Source organism: Neopelma chrysocephalum, unplaced genomic scaffold (assembly GCF_003984885.1).
Source record: "Neopelma chrysocephalum unplaced genomic scaffold, ASM398488v2 Primary Assembly neopelma1_84, whole genome shotgun sequence".
In the NCBI taxonomy this organism is placed as follows: domain Eukaryota; kingdom Metazoa; phylum Chordata; class Aves; order Passeriformes; family Pipridae; genus Neopelma; species Neopelma chrysocephalum.
In genome coordinates, this window is record NW_020897746.1 from 3,026,736 (window position 1) to 3,051,414 (window position 24,679).

Here is a 24,679-nt window from a genome sequence, read left to right on the forward strand (position 1 = left end):
TCAAATCCAGGGACCTTTATTTCTCTGGAATGGAAAGAATTTGCCAGCCTGGACAAGAAAAAATATTGCAGGCGGCGATTGTACATTCTTTCAAATAAAAAAAAAAAAAAGAACACACACACACACATAAGAGTTTGGCTCCATAAATTTCTGTCATAAGAAACAACTTTGAATTGTACACCAAGCTTTTTACAAAGCATCCATGTTAAGATGTTTTACCGTGCTCTATCACATTCTTGGCCATTTATACAGAATACGCCATACCAAATGCTACATCAGCTTAAGACATTTTTAAAAATTAGTATTAAAAAGATACAAAGGCATCTTGGCTTTCATTTGGGTTTTTTTATTAAGACGTGGGAGTTTTTTTCTTTGTTTGTTTTCCTAAGGAAGTCACTAAAAAAATATAATAACTTAATTCATACGGACAAGATTGGTTAAAAATCCAGCCTTGCTTGCTTGGCAGCCTTCTGAGCTCGTACCTCTGTTGCTTCCATTAGTCTATGAGCAGGTTGTGGGTGTCCTGTGGGGTTTCTCCTGCCCTCCAGATCTGTCCAGCCTCTCAGTTACCAGTTTTCTTCAGAGTTCTCACTGTGACCAGGAAATATTCCTGGCCAAGGGCTAAAAGCGACCTTCAGCCAAACAGGGGGGTTCAATCTGGGCCAATTTCACATGGGTTTAGCCCTTTGTCTTTTGCCTCTTTGTACATCCTTTGGAAGTCTTTGAAACGAGGGGCACAGCCTAACCTGGCCTCCCCAAAGTGCATACGTCCCGTGAAAAGGAAATCTCCATCTCCTGGCTTCACCCCACACTCCAGCAAGGTCTTTATTTGTCCTCTCCAGTTCCCACTCTCCCCTGTCAGCTGAAAGACTTTGCTCTTCTGCCTGTACAGTTTGTTGACACCAACATGAATGATGGATTCCTGCTCTTCTGCCTCGTTCGTTACGTTTTGAATGGAGCCTCTGATCACTGGAAACAGAGAAAATATTTAAGGATTAATTACTCTGGAAAACCCTCATCCAAACTCAGCCCTGTGCAACCAGGGGGACTGAATTTACCACAGAAGCCCCAGTTTTGGTCCTTTGTTATTTTTAGAGTCAAGTTTATCCAGTAACCTCCAGTATACATTTGCATTTGTTATAGTTTATATTTGTAACCTGTCCAGCAAAGGGCACCCATATATATTAAATATAAACAGAGAAATAATTACATTAGAAAAACAGCATTAATCATGACGAAGAGTTCCAACAATAAGATACAAGCTAAATGCTCCCTGACAACTTATTTTCTGTTCTCCAGCCATCACAGATACCAGCTAATATTAATTTTCCCTTTAAAAAGGGAAGCACAGACAATTATTGACACTTTTGGTCTTTTGTCAGCAGTCAACCAACACTGTAGGGCAGCAAGAAAAGGCCTCTCCTAGATGCACCCAAGTCCTTGAATTTCTACTTTTATTGTGGTTGCTGGATCCCTCTGTCCACCCTGGGGAAGTGCCAGCTGGGCAGATGGTTTTGAGGTCCTTCAAACCACGTCCTCCTCCCTCTTCCATGCACTCCCTTAGACCACATTTACTGCCAGTGCAGGTTGCCAAGGGTAAGGAGGTGTCCACTGGTGTTTATGGATGTCACATTGGCATTAGGGGGAAGCAAGAACTCACCAAAATCACTAGTGCAGACAGCCAAGAGAACCTCTGTGTCGCTGCATGGTCGGCAGGGAGCTGGAGAGGAAGGGTCAGAATTAGCAAAGGACTAGACAATAGTAAATAAATAAACCATTTAAATTAACCAAAAATGTGGCAACACACACACACAAACACACACACACAACACAGAGACAAGCAGTTTAAAGGCCTGTAAGACATCGATACCACTACAAGAAGTGGGGGCTAACTCTAAAGTCCCCATGAGATTTTTGTACCTAGGCAGGAATATGGTTCTCTTTACCAATCCTGCTGGGATATACTGTGTAGCAAACACCCCACACACTCACTGTGCTTATGCAAAATATATTTTGATGCTGGGTGCATTTGCAGGGTTCTCTGCTGTAAATTCAACACTCTCAAAGGCTTAATATAAGATCGTGTGTCTCTTATATTCTGATGGCAAAGCCTCTGTCTTACAGTTTTTATCCAGTGTTGTTGGGCTATTTCACAGCCATTTAGTCATCACCACATCAAAGATCCAGGAGGTTACAGAGTGGGGGAGGCAAAGAGGGGAGGAAAAACCCCAATGCATGTGTTGGAGGGCGTTGAGGCAAAGAGGAAACTCGAGCCCGATATCTGTTCGATATCTTTGTGCTCAAGCAGCACAAAGACCATTTCCTGTTCTGCTGGAAACGTTTGGATATCTGCACTAATCTAATCAATGCAAGAATGTGGCTCCTCTTTGTACTCAGCCAGATATTTCTGAGGAGAAGGTGCTGTAGTTGCAATACAGATGTTTCTACAATACCCTGTTGAGTTCAGGAATTTGCTTATTATCAAGGTCTGCCCTGCCTGGGGGTGCTCAGTGAGTCTGTGCACGATGGCACAAGGATCAGAGCCCTTGTCTGTCACTTGATGTCATCTCAACACATCAGTCAGAAAAATGGAGACACTGGATCAGCACAGGCACAAAACTACAGCAAAGCAGGGCTTCCACTGGAGGTGAGGCAAAGCCCTGGAGTTGCAGCTGATTCCATCACACATTCCACCATCAAACCCCAAACTGAAGCTACCCCACTTCTCCCCACCCTTAGAAAAAATCAGGTTTTGAACCTCAACATCTGAAAACACTTAGTTACCAGATTCCCAAAATTGTCACGCCCTTCCTCTCACCCCCACCTGCTTCCCAGAGAAGTTTATCCACTGCCCTAAGAAGTAGGTTTAAACTTGTCTACACAACGTGCAGCTGGTGCCCCTGATGCTCCTCTGTCAGAACAAGCCACTCTCTAACATAAGACATGGCAAATCTCTTATTTTTTCCAAGGTCCCAGGAAAGCAGTGATCCAGAAAGAAGGATTATTGAACCAAATCCACCAGATTTGCTCCAGTCAGATGATTAATACACAGTGTAACACGCTGTTTAATAGGATTAAAGGGAATGTAAAATGCACATTTCTGGGCAGGGGTATTTGAAGGAATAATTCAAGGAGGTTAAAAAGCTCCAAAAGAAATGACAAGGAATAGGCAAAATAGCATCTGGATCAATTGGCATTTCTGTTTGGTCTGAATGCCTTCAGGGCCCTTAGAAACAAGTCAGCCTTTCCTGTCCTTCTTTCCCCACATACCATTTCAGCTCTCTTTTTTGGAAACGCTCAATATAATGAGAAATGCAGAACCAGATGAAGCCTCGACCTAAATGGAGTACCAGAATAAATTCAAGCTAAACATATTTTAACTTTTAGACTCAAAGAGATTTTGATCAGTGGTGAGACCAAATGTCCGACAGAGAAAATTGTCAGAGAATGACAGAATCATTTAGGTTGGAAAAGACCTCTAAGATCATCGAGTGCAACCACTAACCCAGCACCACTGTGCTCACCACTAAACCATGTCCACAAGTGCCACATCCACACATAATTTGAACACTTCCAGGAATATGGTGATTCCACCAGTTCTCTGGGCAAGTCTTAGTGTATTAATCACAAAACATCCTACTATGGAGTTGTTTCATTCATGGCACCAACCAAATCCATCCAGGGGAAATGTCCCTCTTCCCCAGCCTCCCTCTGTCCAAATCAAGACCTGATTTAGATTAATTAAATGGAGGAAATCTGCAAACCTGTGTGAATCTTACAGCATTTCCACGTGGATAGAAGCTCCAAAACAAAGCACAGCTGGCAGACATCCTCAAAATCCAGTTGGATTTCAGATATTTTGCTCTGCAAAAACCTAACAATAAAAAGGCATCTCAGCCTTTTTAAGTCTGAGTGAAAACAGTCTTGGTTTAGACCAGACATCTCTGTAGTTCATCCAACCCCATAGGAAAATTGAAAACACCAAGATGACTAAGGCACTTCTGTCCTCCAAAGGAGAGCAACACAAGCAACAGCATAAAAGATGAAAAACAGAATACTTTAAAAGTGGTTCCTTCCATTTAAATAGACTGACACTGTAATAAATCAAATGAACAAATCTCCATGTATACACAGAATCAAATCATTGTAATTGTGGACCCTAGGCAAAAATCCTGCAGCCTTTTAAATGCAAGAGGAAATTAAAAGTGCTCAGCATTGCTCACACTAGACCATTGCTTAAAACCTGCTTCAGATCCAGCTGACTCACAGCAGTGTGGTGGCATGTGAGCTGCTTTAACAACCATTTTCCACCACCCATCACTGCAACACCAGACAGATGAAGACCAGAAATCCTCTTCTGTGGAACAACTCCCACATCTGCATTCACAGAGTATCAAATAGATCTCGCAAGTGGCAAAAACAAGGTATGCAAGCACAGATGGAAAGCGAGTTGTGAAGGATTACTGCCGAGGTAAATGGACCATTAAAAAGCAAATAACATCCACTGGCTACAACCAAAGCTTCATTCCTATCCAGGCTTATAAAAGAAACAAAATCCTTAGGAGGTGGCAATGCCTACACTTTCTTTTGAATCCCAGCCAGGAAGGAGTCTGTGTGTTTACAGCACAAGTTCGGGACTTAAGCAGCAGTTTCAGCTCATTCCCTCTGGATCAGGCAGCAGGTGCTTCCCTCCATCCGTGGGTCAAAACAACACACACACCTCAGGCTAGAATGGGAAGCATCCTTATAACTAAAAAAAGAAAACCAGGAAAAGCACTTCAGTCGTGCACAGCAGGTGAAGATGCTCATTTTCTGGGGAAACGGGCCCGGTTACTAAACAAGGCGGCTGCGTTTGCCCGATCCCGACTCCCCGGGGACTTCTCGAGGGCTGCCCAGGTTCTCGCGTCCAAAAGCAAGTCTATGAACTTGCAACAACAACAATATCAACGTCAGCTGCTCTAATTCCTTTTAACTCGATAAGCCAAAGAGCCTTAATTCATACAGCAGCAGGGGAAGGGGGGAAAAAAAGAAAGAGAGAGAAAAGCAACATTTTATTGAAGCCCTCTAAAGCCCAGATGCCTATAACTCAACTCCACCACCGGTGGCATAAAGCCTGCATTGTGCACATCGGCTGCCGACTCTCCTGGGAATGCCTTTGATGGATTTTGACAGTATCCTGACCTGAAGTAACCTGAGGCAGCCCTCTCCCTCCACCCCCCCAGTCCAGTGCCTCCAAAGGCCTCTCTATTCACCTCCCCGCAGAGGGAGATGTAATTACATCATTCCTCACAAGCCAGCAGTCATGTCCCAGCTGCTTTGAGCGATTTGCCCTCTGAACCTGATGTTACTGAGGAGGACGTGGTGGTGCTAACAATAGACCGCACTTGTTGGCCAACAGCTTTGTCAAACACGTTGCTGGTCCTCTCCTGGACCTCTCCTCAGGGAGGCAGAAACGCTCAGGAAGAGAGAGGGACCTGCCCTGAGGAGCTGCCATGAGCCCCAGGTGGTGCCCAGCTCAGCCAGCATCAGAGTTGGGGTGTCCAGAAAGGATTTTCTCCAACACTGGGGATGGATTTAAGCGCACCTTTAGTGCTGCAGTTTAGCACAAATCTCTGCCTCGAGCGCGGTGGGTGGTGTTGCTGTCGTGTCTCAGCTCACACACACAGCTCCAGTCCTTCCTCCTTTGGTTTGTGACATTCGCACGCAACCCTCCTTTCCTTGGAGAGGAGGAGGTGGGGGTTATGGAAGGGCCATCATTGTGGTTTAGGATGACAGCTCCCTGCAGGACACATCCAACCGAGACGTGCTGGCTCTGGCTGCAGGCGTCACAGAAACCACATGAAGGGGCCTGATCCTCTTTTGAAACATTTGTGTTTCAACAGCCACCCATGGGTCTGACTGACCTTACCTTACCCCAAAACCGGCCTCTAACCCATAAGCAAGAAGCCTCCTCTGCCTGTCCTAATTTTCTCAACGCGCTCCGCAACCTCATATCTCTCAAGAACACCAGGCGAGCCAGGCTGCAGGTCTCTGCACACTGTCCCAAAACTCCTCTTAGTGAGTCCAAAAGCCCTTCTCCATCCCCTGTCCCCGGGTGGGCTGTGCTGAACATCCACCCACGCACCAGCAGCGAGCACAGGAAGAGAAGACACCCTTTAAGCAGAAGTGAAAATGTTTAACACAAAGCAATTGCAGAAAACCGCTGCCCCGAGGAATACCCTTGGTTTTGTGAAGAAGAGGGTGCCTGCGGTGTGGTGGAGGTGTGGATGGTGGGGGAGGGAAACACTGAGCTCTTTATCTGAGCTTCCAGTTGCCCGTGGCACACATCACCCACACGCTGGTACTTCTGAATAACCCTTTGAAGAGCAATCAGACCTTTTAAGTACCAAAAGCCACAGAGGAGGCCCAGGCAGGGTTGAAGCTTGTTTTCTGTTAGTTCTAAGTTTAAATCTTTTGGTTAAAACAAGTAGCCTTTTCTCTTCAAGACATTCAGATGGGTCTTGTTGCAGCCCGGGTTGATTTAAGCCAAGCCAGCCTGTACTGCAGCACCTCCAGTACTGGTGTGGGGTCCCAGACACATCTCTTGGATGGAAGCTCAGACTGACATCAGCATTAGTTCATATGGAACAAAGAAACCCACCCACATCTTTCAAATTCTTGCTGGCAGCTCTCTAATTGGCACCTCTTGCTGGCAGCACCCTACTGGAAAGGGCATCATAGGATGAGTCTCCTTCCTGGAAACACACAGTATAGACTTCTGAGAGCAGATTATAAAAATAGACATGTGGTTTCTCCAGTGATGGTGTATTTCTCCATCATTTCTCTGAGTCCTAAGCAGAAATGACTATGTCTCAACTGATTACTGGACCAGTGATTTATCTGGGAGACAAGAGTTTAAGGGCAAACATCATGTAGCAAGAAAAAAAATAAATCTTGCCCTGATCCTACTTTAACTAATTATAAAGTGGAATAAATCCTTGTAATTATTTCTTCCTAGGTATGCCTGGGCTTCCTCTCTGAAGAAGCAACATTTCTTCCAAGAAACAAACCTCTCACAGCTTATATCCCAAACAAAAAGACCTGCTGCTTTGCAGTTAAGGTGGGCAAGAGTCTGACAACCACTCTGGCTTACCAGGCTGTGACTAGTCTTCTCCTTTCTAGATACACCTCGACTTTCCTCACCCCCTCAGAAAGCTCTTCCTGAGCAAGCCAAAACAACACTCAACCTCAAAACCCTCACAACCCCCGCACCAAAACACCACCCAAACTACATCAATGCATCTGCACTGTCAGTGCCTCTCGTACTGAAGATGAAGTGCTGGCTGGGAGCTGAGGCCAGCAGGGCTGCACCCAGCACACCTGCATCTCACACAATACCTGCAGCCCCAGCGAGGGAAAACGGGGCCAGATGACACTGAGCATCTCCACAGCTGAGCTGGAAGTTACTGACAGGCCGTCACAGCACACTGAGGAGCTCTCTCATCACTCTTTGGGTTTACAAGGTTTTCCTGTCTTCGGATGGGGTAGGATTACAGGGCTTTCTGCAAGCACTGCACTTTTTCCAGTGTGTCAGTAGGAAAACGTCCAGCGAGGGAGCAAACAGGAGAGTTGGGCTTGTGCTGCTCCCAGTCCTCTGGATCAACAATGATCAGAATTCCACAGAATCATGAACAGCTTGGGCTGGAAGGGACCTTAAAGATTATTTGGTTCCATCCCCTGCCAGGAACAGGGACATTTTACACTAGCCCAGGTTGCTCCAAAGCCCCATCCAACCCCATCCAACCTGGCCTTGAACACTTCCAGGGATGGGGCAGCCGCAGCTTCTATGGGCAACCTGTGCCAGGGCCTCACCACCCTCCGAGTAAAACATTTCGTCCAAACATCTAATCTAAATCTTCCCTCTTTTAGCATAAAACCATATCCCCTTGTCCTATCTGCCCACATAAAAACTCACTCCCCTTGTTTTTATAAGCCCTCTTTAAGTGCTGGGTGGCTGCAATGAGAGATTGTGCTTCTTCAATGAATAGAAGGTTAATGTCATAAATTACATACTGAGAAAGTTTAGTGGTCCTCTAAAAGCAGAAGCGTCCTTCCCCATATTAGCTAGAAAGTTAATCCAAGCCCCTGTGCTGAGCAAAAGAGGCAGCTCAGAACAAGGACCATGAGCACAGACACACAACTCAAAGATTCCCTTCTACAGCCACAACACAGCCCAGACTTGGTACAGGAACAGATGGTGATTGAGCAGCTGGACCAAGATCATGATGCTACAATGGACATCCTCCCCTGACCCTTCCACATGCAGAAGGGATATTGGTGATTTTACCTCTTCACAAAAGGAAGTGTCAACTCCCATTCCTTGCCTTAGCTCATTTCTAACACTCAGTTCAACTTGCATTTATGTACAAGTTTCCAGAAGTAACTTGAAAATAGAAACACTGGCCAAGAACAATTTAAACCTGCAACTAAGTTTAATGAAATGCAGACTTTCGTAGGCTGTGGCATAGACTGTGCCAAGACAATTGAGTTAATACCACTTCCTTCCTGCAAAGAAAGAATAAAAAAAGCATACTGTGAACCTCACCATTAGGCATGTGATGACCTTTGTGTTCTGAGAAATGTTAAGACAAGAGACCATAAACCAGAAATTTATCTTTTCACAGAAATGTCTTCCAAGAGGGTATTTAAGTCCTTAAGTACCAAAGATGGACTATTTGTGTAAACAATGTGAGGAAGAGATTTGGTACTAGGCAAGCTCCATTTGCAACGGCTTTTGAATTGAAACTTGGCTCAGCAGCTACAGAGCACATAAGGATCCTTTGGGATTGCAGAGCTGATGCCTTTTTGCTGTTCCAAGATGCAGCACCCATTCTAACAAATGAGCCGAAAGGTCAGCTAGAAACACGAACAGCCATTTGTTTAAAATTTAAAACAAAACAGGGGGGGAAAAGGAATGAAAACCCCACATAGCAGTTTTTATTCAAGCAGCATTAGCCATTATTAAACTCTACCTCCAGGTCTATGCATAAGTAGCATCAACCCAGGAGAAAAGATAAGTGACAGGGCTTCAAGACACTTCTTTCTGACCCACCACCTCCTCCTCCTCCATGGCAAACCCCAGAGCTGGGGTGAGCAGCAATGGAATAGTGACTGGATCAGTGCCAGCTCCCAGCCCAGCTTCTACTCTTACCCATTGCATCACAGCTCTGCAAAAACCCTCTGTTACAGTCAAATCTGCAATGTGTTGTGTCCAAAAAGCCCCACTCAGCAGATCAGATGCCCAGTTAAATTCCTCTCTCTGCACTGCAGCAGCAGAGCCCAGCAAACGAGAAGTGTCTCTGCAACTGCACCACCCATGTTCCTGTGCCAGCAGCACGTGTGCACGTCTGCCACTTCTCTGCTTTCCTTCTCTCCCTCCCTAACTGCAGTTAAAGGGAAAAGCTGGCAGCAAGGTAACTGCTGGGAATGTCTCCTGCTGGTCATGCACCAAACACAACTATAAAGCCATAAAAAAGTAGCTCTATTTGTTTATCTCACAGAAAATACCTCTTCTTCCTCAAACCTACCAGTGCTGCCCAAGGGGGATTAGGAGTGGGAAACATGAGGACAGACAAATTGCTGGAAGTCAGAGGTGCCTCCAGATGGTTGAGGGGCTCCTCTAATCCCCTCTGACCAGCAGAGGAGGGGCTGGGGCAGGATCTCCCTCCCTGTCACCCCACGAGAACCTGCCAGCACAGGCAGCATCAGCATTGCACCTCTGAGCTGCCCATCCACCTCCCCACAGCACAGCACCAAAGCAAATATTCTGCTGACTCAGAACCCACAGAGATTTATGGCTTGGCTCATCCCCTCCTAAAATACACTCAGAAAATATTTCTTCTTTCTTCTAAAGAAAATGTCATTCCAAAGCCTTGTAAAATTGTACACGAGTCAGAAAACATAAAGTTATAAGGAAAATTTTTGCTGTCCTGTTTGGCTTTGCCTCCAACAGCTAACACAGCACTCAGCTGAGATGTCATGAAGTGCTTGTGAGGCAGAAAATGAAAATGTGAGGTGTTTTTTACTCCCATGCCCTGGGGAAACGGTGCAGCCAAGCACTTCCCTCTGCCCCTGCCAGGGGTTTAGGAGAGGCTGGAGCCAGCACCTACTACCAGGCTGGAATCCTGCCAGGAACACAAAGCCTTCCCTCCCTCCCTCCCCTTCGGTTCGGTCCATTAATGACTTCTATGGAGCAGGGGAATAGAATTAAGTAACAAGTGGCTGGTTAAAGTTAAACCCTGAGAGTGGAGTAATGACAGATCAAAGATTAAGTGAGTCTTTAAAAAAAAAAAAAAAAAGAGAAACAGAGAAAGAAATAAAAAGAAGGAAAAAACAGCATATGTGCATTCATATCCACACAGGTCTTTCTCCTTCCTGTTTCTAGAAATCAAATTCTTTTTGGTATGTGGGAGAGCTCTGAAGGAACAAGGCCAGTTTTCACTATAAAACCATGTTTATTTGATCAGGCTACTCTTGAGGAGGGCTGTGGAAGGGCTACACCTCACACAGCCAGAGCCTGGATGTTGTAAAGTTGTTCAGTTAATCTAAAAAAAAAGTTACTTCAGGTCTTCCATTTGTAACAGGAAAAGCTTTACAATATATCACCTTTTCGTACTTAACAGCACTCAGTTCTTGGTCATATTAAGAGCATTCACCTGTTCTACATAAGAACTTGTTTTTTCTCCTAAGTTTCACACATCCACTTGAAGATAGATGAAATTGGTGTAAGGCCACTGACAGTTCTGCTGGGGCAGAGGTGCATCCTGCACAAACAGGGTGATCTGGGCGGATGTTGATGCCACGGAAAGCCAGGCCAGGCTCCATGTGCACATCCCAGCACTAAGGGTCACCACAAGTCTCCCAGGGCTTCAATACAGAAAACCAGAGTTTATGCCCATTGCAGCACTCAAATCCCATACAGGAGTCAGAGGGTACCCATCCAACCCATACCAAAAAATCCTCCCACAGATCTGAACCAGCAGCACAGCTGAACTGGCCAAGGCTGTGTCACACAGCAGCAGCTTCTTAATACCAAGTGTTAAACCTCCACCACAGCTTTAGGTCCAGGGTATCTTCCAAGTATCTGTGCAGTATTACAGTGAATGTTTTCTGGCTTCTAGCACAGATTAAGGTGAAAGAGGTTTTCAGTCCTGCAAATCAAGACCCCAAGACAGGAAAGCTTTGGCCCATGTTTCAATAAGTGGGAAGAGGAATGCGCTTCCCCCGCCCTCCCATCCCTTCTTTAGCTACAGCCTGAGGAATTAGCAAACTAAACAGTTTTGCAGAGCAAGCACAGAGCATTATTAAAGACTGCCAAGCAACTCTGCAGGATTGCAGCTCTGTTTGTGGGACCATCTTCAGCAGTACAGAAAGGTCAGAGCCGAGGGAGCCCCAGCTGCCCGGACAATACACCTGACTGCTTATTGGTTTTGACTGCCCACTGAGTTGAGAAATAAGCTAACGGCATTCGTGGCCAGTCTAGCAAAAATAAGCTATTTTCTTCCCCCTCTCCCCTGCAGCTGTGTATTTATCACTGCAGCCCCACTGTCACCTCCTCTGCCCACTGCAAAACCAACTCCTGTCCTGGTGACATCAAAGGATGAGCAGGGGCAGAGGAGATGCTGGCAAAGCCCAGTGTCTTGGGAGACGGAGAGATTAAATTAGGGCACCCCTCCAATTTTGTTGTTTTTTTTAAGGTGAAGACTTCCCAGTCTGATATTTTTTGCCTTACTGAGTCTCAGGTCCCTAAAACACCCTCCTTGCTTGAATTTAGGACGAGGTAAGGAGGTGTGCGTTCCCCGAGCATCAGAACTACACTTTGAAACCACTTCACACAGGAAGAAACTCTCAAACTTTGCTCTCAAACTCTCCCACCCAGTCAATCATTCACTGCAAACCTGACCACTTCAGGCACATGAATAATTGGAGCAGGTTTCCAGCTTCTCAAAATTAATCCCACTCCAGGCGGTGTAATACAGCAGCCAGCCTGATGCAGCTAGAGGCTGACCCATGACATCCAGTTCAGTGATATGCCCTCAAAAACTAGCTTTAACTGTGCTTTTTAAGATACATAAAGGATTAGGGAATGCTGTTTATACTTTTGTAGTTACTTTGCACCAGGTTTTGTATCACCTTTTATTATGGCAAAGACAAAGTTACTGTGGCAGAGCCCCCTGCAAAAAACCATTTGGAAATAAAGTATCCTGAACCAGGAGTGTCAGAAGGGTCCTTATAAGGCCAATAAATGAAGTGTATTTTGAACAACTGCATTAAAGGCTGTTTTCCAATGTTTTTCTCTTAAAACTTGCTGCTGATCTTTTAGAGAGAGAAACAAGGCAACTAAATCAGCAACCTTCAGGTGCACCAGTGAGCCTCCCTGAGCTGCCACCCAGCAAGGTGTGCTCAGGCTTACAGACAGATCCCTCAACTCTGCTCTGCTGCTCGTTGTGCGTTTCACCAACAAACCCCAATGGGAGGAGTGTGGTATCAACCTGTCCTGTGCAAATCATAGACTCACAGGATGGTTTGGGTTGGAAGGGACCTTAAAACCATCTACTTCCAGCCCTCCTAACACTGCTTAACCCTGAGAGGTATGAGAGTTTTATCCCCTGTGGAAAACAAGGGGAAAAAAACTACAAAGCAAGCAAGATGGGGTGTATTAGAATAAACCCCCCTGCCAACCCCACAGCACCCAGGGGTGCTCCCACCCTGCCACATAACGCGGTGCCAACATCTCAGATGGTCACAGTGACTCAGGCAGAACCTGTGCTAAGGATAAAGGTCACAGGGACTTTCAGTTTAAGTGTTCCAAGTGCCCCTTTCCATCACCTCCCCTGCCTACGGCAGCGACGAGCACAGCGGGCACCGACCGCACCTTCCTCATTGCGGTTCCCTCCTGCTCACCAACACCAGGAGGTTTCCGCTCTGACAAGAAGTGAAAAACACACCAGTGTGAGGGTAAAACACTGGCACAGGCTGCCCAGAGCAGCGGTGGACGCCCTAACCCTGGACAGATTCAAAGCCAGCTTGGTTGGGGCTCTGAGCAACCTGGCCTAGTCAAAGATGTCCCTGCTTATTGCAGAGGTTTGGACTAGGTGGTCTTTAAAGGTCCCTTACAATCCAAACCATTCTGTGATTCTGTGAGCTGCTGCCTCAGGTTATACAAAGTCGAGCAGCACATTCAGCCTCCAAGAAAGAAAAAGAAATAAGTAAAATGGATATTTGGGAGCAACCAGAGGAAAGCGGGAGATTAGGATCCTACGAGCTGGGATGACAAAAGAGCTCTCTCTGGGAGGGTACCTGCAGAGATACAGCAGATTGGGGCTCCACCTCTGCCAAACCCACACTGCAATAAAGATCAGAAGTTAAGAGGGGTGCTTCAAAAACCCATTTGTTAGCAGAAACACTGGCATAGCCCGAATACTTATGTGCTTTCTGAATTTCCAGTCTGTTTTCTCAGGCCAGTGAATTAACAGCATACAGGAAATAGCTGAATACTGTTAATTACTTAACTGGATTTATCCAGTTTCGCCTTGTTTTTCAGATATCCACCCGAGTGCTGTACCTCCTAGCTATTAATATTCTCAGACAGGTACCCAGTATTAATAAAGAAAACATATAAAAGAGCTACTAAAGCTGCACTAAGTCAGTAGATGCCATCAAGATAAAGGGACATTTTTGTTAAAGTTTGACTTCTTTGCTACACAAAAGCGGGTGGGTTATGAAAGGGCTTTCAATTTACCTCCTGAGCTCTCACAACTAAATTACAGACAGCCCCACGAGTGCAATGGGGAAAGCAAACTACACAGCTTACACAAAGCTGGATCCAGAGCTTGATACAACACTCTTGAAATACAGACTTTGGGTAACAAAATAAAGGTCCTTTGGTGGGACAGGGGAAGAGGATTCACCTTCCCCTCCAAAACCTTTGGTCAAACCTACAGATTCTTGTTTCACAGTAGTTGAGCAGAAGCTGAAGGACTGAAAAAGCAAATGATTCTCAAGGGACCTTCACACTTCCCACAGGAGTTTAATCCAAGCAGCCTGCTGTGCTGCAAGGCAGACCTGGACCTGGCACATGCTCCACTACAGCTGAGAAGCTCGTGTGGGTCATCACCTTCAGGAAACTTCTAGGAACTATAATGGCCAAACAACACTTTTGCCAAAACCTCCATCTACTTGCCAGTGTAGCAGAGACTCCGAGTATTTTCTTCCAGCTCAAGCAGAAAAGATTAGAATCAACAGAATTCAACAACTTAAACAGGTTCTGCTGATTCTCAACTGGCCTCAGGCCAAAATGTCACAGTGCCTCAGTTCTTCAGTTGGACAAACACCTTCAGAGCCTGGTGCAGGAGCTGAACTTAATGGACCGTCAGCGTGGATGGCAGTGATACAGGGGTGCAGCCCAAAACCTGATGTGAAATCAAAAGCACTTTCAGTCACCCATCACTTTGGGTATCAAGAGGAGAACACGTCCATCAAGATGCCTGAATTGTCAAGGTGACCCTTCTGAGGGACTACTCCCATTAGATGGTGACAAGCCCTGCTTGCCTTTGATCCTCTTTCCAGCTTAAGAAACAAACCACCAGAAATGTGCTTTTTTGATTGCTACTATCACGGTAAAAAGCTTCCCATACCAAATGTCAGCAATCTGAATTAAAACCTCTCAGGATATTACAAATACTTCCTACAGCTAGGGAATCTTAAGAAAATGTGGTAAGGCAGAATCAGAGCCAAGAAAAGGGTTAAACCACTAAAATCTGGAAAATTGTAAAACTGCCCTGTGTCATTCAACCTTCCCAAGAAAAGGGAAAGGCCAATTCAGAACCTGCATGTGTTTTCTACTGAATTATTTGCTAGACTCTGATTAAGTGGGAAAGAATGGCTGTAAACTAATAAAACTTGAGGTTTTCTAATTAAACCACAGGCACCCTGCCAAGCATTGTTGATTTGTTGATGCACCCTGCAATGTCAGGACTCCGAGGACACAACAGGTCATTAAAGTATTAAACAGATGACTTACACCCTTTAATCAGAGCTGGGATACCAGGTTAGGAAGAGAGAGTAAACTCAAGGGCAGAGTACAACAATTATCACCAGGAAACAAACACAGCATTTAGGGAAAGTGGGGAGAAGTTGTTAGCGAGTAGTTATTGCACAAGGAAAGGGCTGGATTACTGAGCCCCACACCTGGGTCTTTTATGATAGTCATCTCCCCACTCTGCAGTCACAAGAAAATTGTGCAGTATTTGTGATTTTCAGTCCTTTGCCATCAGACGAAGCGCTGCAGCTTCCTCTGCCCAGCACATCTCAGCCCCCACCTACAACAGCATCTCACATCCTCGTCATGTCTTCACACCTACTGCCAGCTCTGCTGAACTCTGTCAAACTGCAACTGAGACAGGAACAGCCTCATTTTTCCAGCGTGCAGCAGGCAAGAAAACACCTTAAGCTATGTTTGTGACCAAGGGACAGAGGTAATGTTAGAGAGAAATACAGGAGCTTAAACCCAGTTTTCAGCTCCTTTAAGGTCAGGACTTGCCTCTGTCTTGAGCCTCCTCTCTGATATATCTCCAGTGATTTCAGTGAATTGATTGTAAACTTCCCCTCCAAATGAACAGCTCTGTAAAGGGCATTGCTTCCGAGGTTTCACAGAAAAACTAGAAGCAGCTCCAGAAGAAAGCAGGTCCACACACTGCAAAGAGCCTCAAATATATTGCTCTGTGGAAGCCTCACAAGGCAGCAATTTGGCAGTTTCCCCAGACATATAGATATTTATAGGAGAATAAAAGTGCTCATCTAAATGAGTAGTGGAGAAAGAGTCATGTATGGCATTTGCATCGTGTTTTCAACCCCCCACAGCCCCTCCTCAGAGTTTGGGGATCCAAAAAAAGGCAAGAGAAATAATTTAAAATACAATAGAGATCCCCAGTTTGCCCTGAAGGCTCTGCTGATGAACTATTAAAAAGCTTCTTCTGGCCAAACAAGACACTCAGAGCATGGAGCAGATTCCCTACCACATTGTTTCATAAGACAGCACTGAAATTCAACCAGTGTCTGTTACAGCCGAAAATACACCAGTCAACAAAAAAGTGATTTAATGTGCCTATCAAAGAGGAGGGCTGTAATTGGATTCAGTCCTCAGTCAGACTTCTGAAAGTCTCTGAAAGACACTCCCATCAGCTTTATAAACCTCCAAGATTTTATGTGGAAAGAAGAGCACTTAGTTCTGAAAACACAGCAGTTTGTGCTGGTAAAGGATGTCAGCAGCAAATCCTCTTGATGTTAGCAAAGCTCAGGAGAAACCCTGTGTGCAGACTAAACCCAGCAGTGATGAGCAGTGTTTCTCTCATATCATTTACTATCTGCAAAAGCAATTTCAACTTTTTGCAGAAAAAAAGAAGTATGACTTTTCTTGGTAAATTTGAGTCACTTCTCACTAGCCTGCCCATGTCTCCATCCTCATAGCCTGTCAAAGAAAGAAGCACTGAATCTGAGAACATTCTCCAAATAACTGATTAAACAATGTTTTTAATGTCTCCTGCAATGGAATTTTACTACATAGCTGACATTCTGCAGAGCATATTCATCTTTGCATAAATGATCTTACTGGGAGAGCAGCTGTGCAGAGATACCCCACTTTGTGTGGTGTAGAACCCTCGATAACAAGATACCAGTTGTGAACATGGCAAAAGTGAAGATGATGACTTAAAATTTGGAATATTTGCGTTTATCTTTTTCTGTTTCAATGGCAAAGCCGCCACCTATCAGTTGCTGGGGTTACTGCATCGGCCCTGCCCTCAGTCTGACCGAGCCTAGAACTGCTCATCTCAGTCCAGCACGAAAATAAAGCCCCATCCAAGCTGTCGTGACAACATCCAAACACTGGCAGGGCGGGAGCCTGCACAAATACACAAACACCCAAAGTCAGAGTCCTGCTGTGGAAGGGAGCCAGGGGAGGGGAGAGGATGGGATGAGTTCTGCAATCACTTATCCCAGAGAAGGATGAGGGATGCAAGGAGATAGAGCTGCACTTTAATTAGCCACACCACCCCTTATCAAGCAGCATCTCGGGCAAAGCATCAGCACCACAGAATCTGCCCAGCCTACAAAGGGCTGCTCAGCCTCACTCACCGAGGGTTTGACTCAGCCCTGGGCTGAGTCATCCCAAGTGTGCTGTGAGGACTCTTCTCCCCCTCCCCTTCACTCTTCTGAGAGAAGGCAGCCCACCGTTTCAAAGGAGAAATCTGGTTGCCACAAATCTCTTTCCCCACTTAAAATACCTCAACCCTGAAACCTGTGTAGTCATTTGAGACAAACTAGCCTAGATCTGCTATTCCTCAGGCTATTCTGGGAATCTCCCCTCCTTGGTTTTGGGGATAAAAGCTAGAGGCAATTCTGAATGGATGAGATGCATGAACCAGATACCAGCTATCCAAAGGGAATTCCCCCTTCTCCCTGTCATCCTCCACAAATGTCAGTGTTCCTTCTCAAACTGCCTAATTGATCAGCACAATTAGGTCACACCTAGAGCCATTGCTCCCAAATGCTATTTAGTATCAGACTTTACAGGCCACTAAGCTCTTTCAGTTCATCCACTTCTCCTACCTACAAGCTATAAATAAAATTCCTCCCTACAAAACTTGCTTTTCATAATGATTGAGAGAGAAGACAACATTGGCCCTGTAAAAGTATTGTCATGGTGTTGAAGTGCCATGGCACAGTAATGCTCAGGAGAGTGCAATAAACAGAGCTGAGGAAGGAACACACCATTTTCCTTGTTCAAAAAAAAAAAAGAAAAAGCAATAATTAGGTCAGCAAGTAGCACTAGTTGCAAAGTGGAAAAAAAAAAACCTGCAGAAAAGGAGTTCCTCCTTGTTTAAATGTTTATTATTCAAAACATGCAGCGGGGTCTTAAAAACTGAGTTAAAAAGTAGTTAGAAAAGTGTTACAGCAAGGCTGGGAAGCCCAGTTCACGCTGGAGTTCAGTGTAGGGCAAAGCCAGCTCCCATGATTCACCCCATGCCTGCAAGGGGAAAATCCTTCACATTGTAACCCTCAACAAATTATTGCAATTCAGCCTATGCTACCAGCCCCCTAAAAAAACAACAGGACAAATCAAACAAAAAAAATTCGAGTCTTCCTCCACAGCCTGTTTATAAAACATGTCCTTAAAAGCATACCAAGCTCAGCCCCGACCACTTTCCCACTCGCTCTCTCTGCCATCTGTTCTGCATCCAAGGCAGTGTGTGGAAGTATGACCAATGCCCCGGAACTCACCAGAAGCTGTGTGCAAATCAGCTGCTATCCCCTTGCTCATCAATTCGTACTGGAAGCCTGTGATCTTCCTGCTAATGTCCTGCTGAGGAGTGGCCTCCACAAACAGGCCCCCCTGGTCGTAGCCAAAGCAATACACTCTGCTGGGACTGCGGTCTCCGTCTCGGACCAAGAGTTTCAGTTCTCCAGTTTTTTCCAAATAAATATTTGCTCCTGCAGAGTCCTTGAAGGGCTTTATGCAAACAGTCAAATGTTTGTAAGAGGCTGGTGAAATATTGGGTCGCAGGTTGACTATGAGTGCTCCCGTGGGATACATCCACTCTATGGACCCTTCGGAACAGCGGAGGTAGACCTGTTCAACATCCTTCCTGTGAGACTCGTGAGTTAAGCCACTGGGGGAAGAAAGAAAGAGAAAGTTAGAGAAATGACAGAGCCAGCAACGTGATTGTCATAACCTCAAACCTTCAAAGACCCACATCAACAAACGCAGGAAGCCCAGGACAGCACTGAGTGTTGGCTCATCCAGCTCAGCAACGCAGGTCTCTTGCAACACTTCAGTTTTATTGTTATGGGACAACTTCAAATCATCTCCCAAAAGAATAAGTCCAACCACTAGTAACAGGCTTCAGAATTAAATAGGATATAAGCACATGATCAAAAGCAATGAAATTACTACAGCCTCAGTTACTGCCCATCAGCTGAGCTGGGACAAATGACTTGGTGCATACCAATAAAACACGTACACCCCAACTCCTTCCTGGTGGTGGCTCAAACCAGCGCGTTCTCCAGCTTCACAGATCAGACTCCACCTTTTTCCAAGTACTTTGTTCCCCTTCCAAGTCTATATTCCCAATGGATCTGAAACTGGGAGGGATGCCAAGCTCACCCTGTGAACTGCAGCAAAGCAACGCTCTGTGTGTTACTGATACCCTGTGGCCCAGCTGGGCAGCCCCAAACTCCAAACTGGGAGGTCAGGAAAAAAGACACTGCAGTCCCCAGTCATAGCTGGGGAAGCACTGAACTGTGCTGCTTTCTTTGGTAGGTACTTGTTCTCTCATTACTTCCCAATCTGAGGTTTAAGTTTAGCTTTTAACTTTACTGTCCAGCCCCAATGGGCTACAAGCAGACACACAGCTATGGGTGTTCAGCAAAAAAGGGAATATGTGGCCATTTACTATCACTGGGACACAGGGCCACCATCAGTCCCAGCACCATGGGCAAAAATTAACACCCCAACAGCCATTTCACACAGACCACAGAGATGGGACAGGAGAGCAACACGGGGGTCCCAGGGCCAGCTGCTGGTGAAAGGAGAGCAAACCACTGTGGGCAAGCAGGATGACTAATAAATCCCCATGGCTTGCTTGGCCACAGCCTAAGCTGAGGGCAGCTCTAAACAACCCTTGCTGCCTGTCACTGATGCTGGACCAACCCCACCAGTTCTTTACCTGACGTGACTCAAAGCACTGGCACTGCAGGCACTCCAGTCACAAGAGCAAGTTGTGGGAAGCCTGGTTTATTGGCTGCAGTATTTGGGCCACTAGGCAAAAATCCCTTGGTCCCAGTCCCTGTCCTGTCACAAACCTATAAAGTGGGTATGAGCAAACCACTTCACCACCAAGCTTGTTTCTCCTCCTACGCTGTGTGTACCCAGTTCTCAAACATAAGCATCTTTTATTCTGTGCCTGTAGACACTACCCAAAACCAGACTCTTCATCACAGCTCATGGGTCTGCTTTGCAGGACTTTGGGAAGCTTCACAACATTCCCACTTGTAGGCAGATGAATCAAGACGGGGAAAAAAATAATTAAAAAGGATTAAGTGACTCGTCTGAGGTTACACAGGAAACCTGTGGCAAAAACGTATTTTAGTGTAGTGCAAGTGATGACATCAGGTTCTAGTTCCTCAACAGAAACCTCCAAATACACAGTTCCTCATCCCAAAGATATATTCAGGTGCTGAACAGGCTTTAAATTCAAGTCAGCATTTAGAAAGTAACTAGAAGCAATGTGTAAAAGGGAAAAAAAAAAACAAAAAACATATGGTTTGGATTTACTTGTTGACGTGACTCATTATTGTGAGTGTTGGTGTGACCCACTTGATAGAGGTTACATGAGGAAGTTCAGAAAGAAAAAAGTCATATTTAATAACAATAGAGTCTTCAAACATGTGCTTTTGAATAATCTTGAAAGCCACATGAAGAACACAGATGAGGAGAAAAGAGGGACGAGTTTTTAACCTTTAGTCTCTTGCCCTCAAATTCAGTAGTACTTAACACATTCAGGAAACTTAACTTGCAATGGGATATTTCAAGTTGACTGTAAATCCACATCTGGTCCACAAAATCAGTTTTCAGCACAGCACACACATGATGCCACTCAACAGAAAACACAGAAGTCTGTTTATGTGCAAGCTGTGAATAAGTAAAATTAAACAGTGTAAAGCTTATCCATCAGCAAAGGGGCAGAAAGTTACCCTCACACACCAAGACACCAAAAGAAGCTGCAGAGTTTTTGCAGGACTTATACTGGCACATTCCAGCCTGAGTGCTTAAACAGAAGGAAGATACCAGGGGCAAAACTCTGAACTCATGCAGTGAAACTGCTGTTGCAAGTGATCCCAACAACACTGAGGCAGTGAATTTCTGCCAGAGGAAAAAAAAAGTCTTAGCATTAATTTTGTTCAAACGTTCACGCTGTTCAAACAAAAAACAGGGTGGACTCTGAAATTATCTTCTGAAAGCCAATTATATCCCACAGGCAAGAGTGATGCCATTAGACAGATACATCAAGCACAAGTACCTGTACACATTAAGCCTTATAATAAAAGATGACTCAAAACTTAAGCAGATTTCAAAATACATGTTCACATTACTTAACAGCAACCACCATCATCCAGTAAAACCCGTCGCTTTGCTTTGAGTCAAGATGACAGGTCACCACACAGGGATGGTTTAACACCACGTTTAGTTCTCACTAGACAGGCGTCAGACACACCATGTCCATACAGTAATGGAGGTCCAGGAGCCTTTTTTTTCCACTCCCAAACTCATTTGAGTATTGTTTTTTTGGTTTTTAGAGTATATGGCAAGGAGACAAGGCAGCTGTTTCATAGTTACAGTGATGGATGAGCCATCCATCACCCCTTTTAAATCTCTGCTGTTTGTTGGGACTTATTTAACAAGCACTAGTTCCTCATACCAATCCATGAGGACATCCTGAATCACTGCATCTGTCTCCTCACTCTTCTTCCTTTCTGGCTTCAGCCACCCCTTATGTTTGCCCTGAAAGACCTGTTACAGTATTGCTGCAGAGCTGTCATGCTGCAATGTGCAACAGGTGTCATTTAGAGAAAAAAGCTATTTATTTATTTATTCTATCACAGATGTGCTGAAGAGCCCTAAAAGTACCCATGTCCTCCCTGCACACCGCAGTGAATGAAGGGAACTTTTGATCCTAACTTGGAGTTTTTAATTAAAGATGACAACCTAGAGAGCACCCAGAATTCCCCAGAGCATCCACCAGTACCAAGGGCAAGATCAATGGACACAAAGCAGCCACATCAGAGCTGAATTCTCTCTCTACAGCCTAAAGTCAAACACACCAGCCCAGCTTATTCTCAGCCTGTCACTGAACCACTTTTGCCCAAAGCATCAAGAGGTCATTGCAGCCCAAAACCCTGAACTTACAGCAAAAGTAATAACCAGACACACAGCACAGAGAGGTTTCTGCTTTCTCCTGGACAAAGCTTTCCTGGAAGCTCTCTGCCAAGCTATTTATTAAGATGCTGCTGTGGCCTATTGAGTGCACTTAAATTGCAGGTGTCAAGCTGTGCATTGCATCAGATTTCCCTGGAAGCATGAGGGAGAGCTATAGGAATCCTAGTGAAGCTCTTCATCCTGCTCAGGGGTATAAGCTCATCACTTTTCCATAAGTTAATGAGGAAAAAAAACCCATATCTAGAATATTCTAAGATTGTTTCTTCTAATATAGACTTGTACATAAAGGTGAGAAAAGGCCTTCAGGTTTACTGTAGGAGATGACATGACTCTCAAATCCACCAGCACAAGACAACCTAGGACTTCAATGTGGGAAGAAAGACTATGTTTTGGCATTCACAGCATTTTCCAACAGTTAAGGTAAAAAGCATCATGACTTCAAAATATTACATTCCACATAAAAAAAATCCTTTCTAACCCACATAGCTATTAGTATCCACACAAATATTTAATTAGATGGTATTTACTGGTACAGCAAATCACTTTCTTTCCTTCTTAACTGCTACTCTTTTAGGAGGAAGCAGATGATATTTAATGGCCTTAGGAGTGCCAGCATTTCTAACAACACCTGTTTGCTACCAGTAGGGCCAAAGTCAGCCTGGGTTACTTTATCCCCTCCCAAGACTCCAATCCACCTGGACTCTGGAACTCTCTCACACAAGTGAAACCATCCGGGCTGAACTGTGCTCTCCTCCTTCCCTGCACTTCCAACAGCATCAACATGAAGCCATCACCACTTTGGCTCACAAGAGCAACAGGTGAGTAAATCCGAGCTTGCATTGCCAGTTCACCCCAAACTCAGCTACAGAAAATGAGATTTCACTTCTTCCCCACCCCAACCATCACCCCCTTAGTGGATACTCAAGTCATTGCTTATTCCAGCCCTGCTCAGGTGACAGGAGTGGTCACTGCTTGCTCTGAGAGAACAGGACAAAACTAAGAGCCAAATAGGACAGGATTTCAGGGGTTTGTCACTATTCTTTTAAAAAATATGCTGTGGTACTTGTGGTAAGGTCCAGGTAAGTACCTGCAGCTGGGATGCTCTGGGATGAAAGCAGGCACAGGGTTTTTTGGCTGGTTGGTTTTTTTGGTGGGGGCAGGCTGGTAAAGCAAAATGATACAATTAGGATTTTACCACAGAACGAAAAGGTTTGGTCTCTGTCAAACACACTCGCCTTCAAGTAGATTCACTGCAATTAACTATGCATCAATTGTCAAGAAAAGTCCAGAAAAAAAGTAAAATACCAAGCATATGCATGTTTCAGACAGTGACAGATAAGAAATTACGATGTTGAAAGTCAGTCCAGCTGTTTCCCTATTCTAAATTGTCCCTCCTTGAAAACACCCTACTGACACAGGTCGGTCAAACTTTTATGCTACAGAAAGTCAGATTTAAGCAGCATATTAGAATTGAACCGTTTCACTTTTCAAGTAAGTCTGACCCAGCAACACTTGCTGGTTGAGCAGAGTCGCTTTCTTAAACCTATGAAGAGTGGAGAAGGTCACAGACCCAACCACACACGCTAAACATATTACAAGCAATTAAAGCAAAGATAATTTGGGAGATAAACACTTGAGAACTGGAGAGGTTTCTCAACCGGTGCAATTAGAATAAATCAGGAGCGCGGCCGCTGTGCCAGCCCCCGCTCCCGGGGCTCATCATCATCATCATCATCTCCGCGGGACGAGCGCCCGGGAGCAGGGAGTGACCCCCGGGGGCTGCGGCGCGAACTGCGGGACGCGAAGGGAAGGGAGTAGAGGGGATGGGGGCCAGCAGGAGCTCCGTGAGGGCCGCCCTGGCTGCGGCGGGAGCGCTCCGCAGGTGCACCCATCGCGGGCAGAGCGGAGCCGGGGCTGCCCGAGCGGCCGCAGCCGGCCCTGCCCCACTCCTGCCGCCTCTGCCGGGCGCTGGGGCCGCGGGGAAGATGGTCGCGGGGAGAGAAACTTCTTCGCGGCGGATTTGGCACCGCCTTCCCCCCCTCCCAGCCCCTCCATCCCGCCGCCGGGCCGAGGGGAGCCCAGTTCGCCCGGCCCCTCCATCCCGCCGCTGGGAGCCCATCCCGCCCTAGCCCCTCCATCCCTCCCCCCGGGAGGGTCCGGCTGCCCGCCGGGGAGGAGGCAGAGCCGCCCCCAGCCCTCTCTCCGCCGTGTGCCGCTCCCTCCCCCGAGCCCCGGGCGGGCACCGCAGCCCCTGCGCGCTCCGCAGCGGGAGGGTCCCCCTTTTGTGCTCGGCACCAACTTCTTCCCCCGGCGGCAGCGGCGATGGCCGCGGCAGCCCCCGCTCCCCGCTGGGCTCCCGCCTCACCTCCCCTTCCAGTTGCACAGGTCGCTGGAGTACTGAGCCGCGGCGCCGCCGCCCAGCAGCAGCCGCAGCCCCAGGAGCAGCGGCAGGAGCGCGGCGAGCGGGGCGCTCCGCATGGTCCCCCCGGCCCGGAGCGATCGCGGTGCAGGCGGCGGGGAGCGATGGGCGCAGCGCCCGGGGCTCGCCTACATGGTTGGGGAGCGCGGCTACCCCATGCCCGGCTCCCGCATCCCGGCTCGGCGCGGCGCCTGCTCCGCTCTGCAGCTCGCACCCGCTGGCTGCGG

At 46.3% G+C, this 24,679-nt stretch overlaps 1 protein-coding gene across 1 annotated transcript; it reads right to left on the reverse strand.

The window, feature by feature from the left end:
- METRNL (meteorin like, glial cell differentiation regulator) lies at positions 1-24,679 on the reverse strand. The gene is made up of 4 exons (XM_027691750.1): positions 24,399-24,679; positions 18,319-18,707; positions 1,661-1,720; positions 1-969 (listed from the first exon to the last, which is right to left on the reverse strand). The coding sequence occupies exons 1-4, from the start codon at positions 24,509-24,511 to the stop codon at positions 653-655; spliced, it is 879 nt and encodes a 292-aa protein (XP_027547551.1). The 5' UTR covers positions 24,512-24,679; the 3' UTR covers positions 1-652.

Coding starts and splice junctions, on each gene's coding strand:
- METRNL (XM_027691750.1), bottom strand. CDS start 24,511: ATGCGGAGCGCCCCGCTCGCCGCGCTCCTGCCGCTGCTCCTGGGGCTG. Junction 18,708..24,398: donor CTGTGCAACTGGAAGGGGAG/GTGAGGCGGGAG, acceptor TTCTTCCCCCAG/TGGCTTAACTCACGAGTCTC. Junction 970..1,660: donor TGTCTGCACTAGTGATTTTG/GTGAGTTCTTGC, acceptor CTCTGTTTCCAG/TGATCAGAGGCTCCATTCAA.